At 46.3% G+C, this 6,553-nt stretch overlaps 1 protein-coding gene across 1 annotated transcript; it reads left to right on the top strand.

Moving 5' to 3' along the window:
* Positions 1-349: 349 nt before the first annotated feature.
* On the top strand, positions 350-5,622 carry LOC128271469 (ER degradation-enhancing alpha-mannosidase-like protein 3). The gene is made up of 12 exons (XM_053009014.1): positions 350-440; positions 523-669; positions 1,261-1,413; positions 1,484-1,637; positions 1,699-2,262; positions 2,335-2,424; positions 2,496-2,752; positions 2,820-3,078; positions 3,146-3,380; positions 3,455-3,550; positions 3,654-3,826; positions 3,891-5,622. Exons 1-12 carry the CDS (start codon positions 352-354, stop codon positions 3,993-3,995), a joined length of 2,322 nt encoding a protein of 773 aa, XP_052864974.1. The 5' UTR covers positions 350-351; the 3' UTR covers positions 3,996-5,622.
* The last annotated feature ends 931 nt before the right edge of the window (positions 5,623-6,553 follow it).

Here is a 6,553-nt window from a genome sequence, read left to right as displayed (position 1 = left end):
ACCGCGAATGAGGTCGACCGAATGAATGCAGAGCAACGGCGAACGGCAAACGAGACGCGAGACAAGGGAAACGAACGGGACATTCTCGGCCAACGGGTTTCGACCCGCCGTCGTTTTGCGTGGCGTACTCAGCGCACCAACAACAATCGCGCGTGAGAGTGCGCGCGCGCCTGTGTGTGTGTGCCTCAGTTGCCAGCGCGTCCATCGAACACGATCAGAAGGCTAACGGGAAAGAAGTGGCCGTCGGCTTCAGCTTGAAACCGGAAAGTGTCCCCTTCCGGTCTGAGAATGCGGACATTATCGATCGTGAGTCGAGGCGCATCGAATGTGGTCTGTCTGTGGGTGGCCGTGATGGTCATGCTTCCGGTGACAATGGGCACCGAGGAGACACCGACCGTTCCCACACACAACATGTCGAACAAGGAACGCAACGAGCTAAAGTAAGAAAACGGGCCACAACCGGGAACAGCTAATTGCTTGGCGTTGGGTTGCTAATTACCGTTCCGTCGCTTCTGCTTTTAGGGAGGAGGCCAGGGAAATGTTCTATCATGCGTACCGGGCGTACATGGATAACGCGTATCCGGCGGACGAATTGATGCCCCTGAGCTGCACCGGCCGATACCGAGGTGTGACACCATCCCGCGGGGATCTGGACGATACGCTTGGGAAGTAAGTTACGGAGGGATCCTCTCGGAGGGTGACGCGTTGGCAGTTGATAAGGCGGATTGGTTTTCGTCTTGGTCATGTTTTGTGGATTGTTGCTTCCATCTTTGTTCCACTCGACGAGTGTTTGCTTAACAAGCACACACACCTTCGTAATCAGTCATCGTTATCGTTGGCGACGTGTTCTTATCGTGTGCTCTATCGTTGGGCAATCGACGCAAACAGCTGCTCAAAGTGGGCCGTAGCTGCGCCACAATGTTTTGAATATAACTTTTTTATTGTTAATTTTAAGGCACCAAGTAACCGAAAAAAAACTCACTTACCTCAATTTGATTAGCTTGCAAACCCATCAAAAAAGAACCCACCATCGTCATCGCTCCTACATATTGCGTAATATTCTTAGTATGTTAGGCCATGTTGCGTGACCACGGATTGATTGATATTGATAATTTGTTCAAGGTCTTATTTTCATTTGTATCAAATATTAAAAGCGAATTAGATTATGAGTAAAAACTCAACCAAAAGTTGTGCATCTTCCGCATCGCTTCCATCCGCCACATCTAACCGGTCTGATCCATTCGTTCTCTGTGTCGTCAGTTTCTCTATGACGCTCGTGGACACGCTCGACACCCTGGTGGTACTTGGCGATTTGGAAGAGTTCGAAAGCGCCGTCAAGTTGGTGATAAAAGATGTAAAATTCGACAACGACATTATCGTCTCGGTGTTCGAGACCAACATTCGCATGATCGGGTAAGATTACATAGCCGCCGATGCTGTAAGATGAATATTTTTGTTAATCTCGAATCTGTTTTTCTTACAGTGGTTTGCTCTCTGCTCACATTTTGGCCGAGTACGTGCAGAAACAGGCAGATGTGATGAGCTGGTATCGGGGTGAGATGCTAGAGATGGCCAAAGATCTTGGCTATCGGTTACTGCCCGCTTTTAACACATCTACTGGCATTCCCCATGCACGGGTAAGGCTCGGGTTTTCGATGGCAGCCGAATAAATGGTAAAAATGTTCTCATTTGCCTTAGGTCAACCTAAAGCACGGTATGAAGGTGGAAGCATTGCGTCACTCGCGCGAAACATGCACCGCATGCGCGGGAACCATCCTACTCGAATTCGCCGCCCTTTCTCGACTGAGTGGCGAACCCATCTTTGAGCTTAAAGCACATGCTGCCATGGACGCACTGTGGAAGATGCGTCACCGGAGCTCGGAACTGATGGGAACGGTTCTGAACGTGCATTCCGGAGACTGGATACGGCGTGAGTCCGGCGTGGGAGCAGGTATCGATTCGTACTACGAGTACTGCCTCAAATCGTACATTCTTCTTGGCGATGAGCGTTATTTGGCGCGCTTCAACCGGCACTACAATGCGATTATGAAATACATTAGCCAAGGCCCAATGCTGCTCGACGTTCAGATGCATCGACCACACACAAAGACGCGCAACTTTATGGATGCACTGTTGGCTTTCTGGCCCGGCCTTCAAGTGCTGTCGGGTGATCTGAAACCTGCCGTACAAACGCACGAGATGCTGTATCAAGTCATGCAGATGCATACCTTCATTCCGGAGGCATTCACGTTCGACTTTCAGGTAAACATTGCTAATTTTGTCGTGAGGCTTTTCCATTTTTCCTATAATACACCTCACACGGTTTGCTTTCAGGTGCACTGGGGACAGCATCACCTACGGCCAGAGTTCATAGAGTCAACGTACTTTCTGTACCGCGCAACAGGCGACCATTACTATTTGCATGTACGTCCGTAGGAAGCATCTTGACCGACAAGTTCGGTTTAAAATGTTGAATTCTCTTCGTCCTTTTACAGGCAGGGAAGAAAGCTCTGAAAGCCTTACAGCAACACGCCCGAGTACCGTGCGGATACGCAGCGGTGAATGATGTCCGTACCGGCAAACACGAGGACCGCATGGATTCATACGTTCTTTCCGAAACGTTCAAGTATCTGTTTTTGCTGTTCTCCGATCCGGCGGATCTCATTCTGAACATTGAGGACTTTATCTTCACCACCGAAGCCCATCTGCTGCCACTGACGCTGGGCGTATTGGGGAATCACACTTTAGGTAAGTTAGGCGCGACCAAAACGAGCGAAATTGGTTCTTACTCACGTTTCACGTCCCGTTCCAGGAACGAGAGACCAGGAAGATCAGGTCCACATGCTGGACTATATGCGATCGTGCCCGAGTCCAAACAAGTTATTTCCTGAAACGGTCCGGCGTCCACTACGTGACCTTGTTACGGGAGTCTGTCCGCGCATATCGAGTGCCAAGCGCCTCCGAGCGTCTGACTTTCAGGCAAGCAATGCAGATCATCTACGAACAGTTTACGACATGGGCATTACGATGGTTTCGCTAGGCGAGGGCAAGGTGCAGCTGCTACACAGTTTCTACAACGTAAGGGCTTTGCTTCGAATTCTTGTAAGATTCCCGTTGCCAAAGGTTTCACTCGGCTCTTTATCAGGCCAAATCACCAGAGGACGCAGAACGGGGGCTAGTCTTTATGCAGGAAATGGTAGAACTGTCAAAGTCGAATGCCATTCCCAACACTCAGCTGCAAGCAGTGGCTTTCCGGAGGGACGACGATCCGGAGATGCACGTTCTGGAGGCCGGCCCCAGCCACTTCGGGATGGAGCTGACGAACGATATGTCCGTCGTGCAGCAAGCCGTTTACGCGAAGCCCATAAAACTGTGCTCAGGTGAGTATTGAAATTTATCGCGAGCATCGTTCTTTAAGCAGCGTATTTAACGTGCGATTCCGGTCTTCCCACAGCCCTCAAAAACGCCGATGAAATTCGTGGTAAAATCGTCATCGTCGAACGAGGAGAGTGCACGTTTGTGGACAAAGCAAGAAAAGCACAAACCGCGGGTAGGTCATACTCTCTGGCCCTGAGTCACTTCAGGCGGACTTATTTTTTTCCTATGAGCAACTAATTTACCACGTTAACTTATTTCTACCGTCTCTCTCATAGGTGCGGTTGCGGCAATAGTGTTCGATAATACGCCAAACACTTCGATTAACAATCAGCAAATGTTCGCCATGTCCGGGGACGGACGGGACGACGTTCAGATACCGGTTGTGTTTCTCTTCACGAAAGAAGCGGAACAGCTCATGACAACCATCAAGCAGCAGCCAACCACGGAGGTTTGTCAAATGGTTAGTGAAACTCGTTAAAACATAGGCTAACCTGGCCGTTTTTTTTTTGCAGCTTACACTAATGTCCGTCTCCGGCCTGAAGGAAAAGCTGGACCGAGAGCGCGCAGACACAACGAAGACTGACACAAATAGCAAATCAAAAACGACAACGCCATAGTACGAGCTCGAACGGAATGGCGGTGGGATTGAAAAACTGGCGGGCAGAACGGTAGTTGACGTGGATTCTGTGGCAGGGAATGGCATTTAGTGTCGTAGTCACATTTATTGGGCTCTCGCCAATAATTTGCCAAAGGTCTCGCAAGCATCAACCTGCCCTGTAGTCAAACCATAAATCTAGCGACGGGTTCCACGAATGTTAGATAGTAATGAATTTTAGGGAAAAAGCAAATATGCAAAAATGTCCAACAATCCTCGCCGGTGGAATGTGACTTCCATTCCAAAGTCTAGCCGGACGGATGGAGAGGAATCATAGGAGAAGAGTAGAAAAATTGTTCCCCCCATGAGGATACTGTGAATACGAAAATGGGGAGGTTAGTCTCAAGGGATCTGAGCGCATGAAGGTATCGTTCTTCCCTCTTCAGATTAGCAAAGTGATACTCGCGTGTTACGAAAGGACCTGTATTACGTTACACGGAATGAAGCGCGCGTTGTGCTCGGAAAGGCGTTGGGTGATTGACTATTTTGCTACAGTATGTGTAAAACTCTATCATTGAGTCCCTTTTTTCTGCTAACATTTCAATACACATATCACCAATCGGTTTTGCTGAGTGCTGGATTGTGAGTGGCTTTTGGTTTGAACACTACTGTGTGCCTCAAGTTGACAAACGTGTGTTTGGCTGTGTCCTTTAGCACGGTTGTCGATAAAAATGATAAACAACCATCTTCCATTGCCACACTACCGACGACTAGTGCGTAGTCGATGTCAAACAACTGCCGTACTGAGCCATCTTTCCGACCATACACCCTTTCGAGGGGGTCACTATTTGTTAGCCTGTTTCGGTTGGTCCGTTAAACGATGCTGCACAATCATTCCTTCCTATTGTTTGCTGGATTATAGGAATAGTTGGTACGGCTGGAAAGGAATGAATGGGAAAGTTCATCATGTTTGTTTCAGGTCTGTTACGACAAGTAGTTTCGAAAGGAAGTGATCCATTACTTCCATTACTGATTACCTCGTAAGATTAAACCGCAAGTTTCGTTCAGTGTCTCAGTGCAGTGAAGAATAACTTATCGTTTTTTATTGGTTAAAAATTTACGCAAATTAATACGTTCCAAGAAAAACAAGAAAAGGCAACGTCAAAAGATAATTCGCAAAAAACCGGGTCAAAGCCGTACACCATGCATTTCAAAAAGATAAAAGATTTCGATAAATACGAATCCTATAAGAAGCATTAAAATATTAGGAAACAAACATAAAACACTATGATCAACAGCAGCATGGTATAGCAAACGTTGTAAATAATTCTTTTGTACGAAAACATTAGCAAAGTGAAGCAAGTGAAACATTCTAGCAATTAAGTATTGCATAAACGCCAGGCGAATCTTAGGTTTAAGTAGATTAAATTCATTAAGCAAATGTTGCAATATCTGGTGCGGCGATAATGGCGTGATATGGCAAGTGGCCGCGTGCGGCTGCAGCGAAAGTCAAACGTTTCTCACAACGGCCCGGCGACCCTCCTTGCCAACAAAGGTGCCGCAACAGCGGCAAGTAATGTGTGGGTAGTTGTAGAATAATTTAGCTACCGTTTTTTTCTTTGATAATACAATTGTGTTTCGGTTTTTCCTGTTGGGTAAAACCTGTTGTTATCATTTTGTAAATAAATGCAAATTTTATAACAAAATTTTACCCCGAGCCATAATCTATAGAGCAGAGAGAGAGAGAGAGAGCCACATCCGAAAGAAGAAAAGGCGAGATTGCGGTAAAATGTACTACCTTTAGTCTCGTTGATATCGATTACTAATGTTTTTTCTTAGTTCTTAATTAACGTAAACAGTCAGAATGTTAACTTGAATCCGTAGTCCGGCCTCAGTGTCGATTTGCTTTGTAAACATTTATACGAAGACAATGCAAAGTGACTTGGAGTTTCGACTTCGACTTGAGCGTTCTGCAAGAAGGTAATGACTAATTAGAAATTTCCTTTTACCGGAAGACACCGCCGAGACTGTTGTGCAATATTCTGCCGAAAACAGGATGCGTTGTTGTCCTCCGGGTCCAACCATTTCATTTCCGTTATCATTTCGGTTCCGTTTGTTCTTCGTCACAAAACAGCAAAAGTTTCACCACTTGCACGCCACTTGCCCTGCGATCGTTTCCGCACTAATTAACGGCCCATTCTGAGGAATGTTTGGCAAATGTTTGTGGAGTAAATTGGAATTATTAAGTTTTTGTTTGCTGTCCAGGTTGAGCAGATGAGTTGTGCGTCGTGCGTTGAAAGTTATCTGAAATTAGGGGAAAACGAGGAAAGAAAAACATACAACAAGCCGATTTAAGCGCTGCACACCATACGGTTTGTTGAGACTGAAACATTGCTCATTACGAGTGTAGTAAAATATTTAAAACACATACTACATTTGACAAAAAGCTCACTTTGGTTTCCAAAACACTTAGCGCCAATATAGCCTCCGCTGAATCAGCTCCGTTGTTATTTATTTATAGCGTGTTAAAGAACATCTTAAACACCATGCTGAATAAGTCCTTTGCTTTTCTTTTCTTTT

Source organism: Anopheles cruzii, chromosome 3 (genome assembly GCF_943734635.1).
Source record: "Anopheles cruzii chromosome 3, idAnoCruzAS_RS32_06, whole genome shotgun sequence".
Lineage (NCBI taxonomy): Eukaryota > Metazoa > Arthropoda > Insecta > Diptera > Culicidae > Anopheles > Anopheles cruzii.
This window is presented reverse-complemented; position numbering and strand designations above follow the sequence as displayed.

Coding starts and splice junctions, on each gene's coding strand:
- LOC128271469 (XM_053009014.1), top strand. CDS start 352: ATGGTCATGCTTCCGGTGACAATGGGCACCGAGGAGACACCGACCGTT. Junction 2,425..2,495: donor GCGACCATTACTATTTGCAT/GTACGTCCGTAG, acceptor GTCCTTTTACAG/GCAGGGAAGAAAGCTCTGAA. Junction 3,827..3,890: donor AGCAGCAGCCAACCACGGAG/GTTTGTCAAATG, acceptor TTTTTTTTGCAG/CTTACACTAATGTCCGTCTC.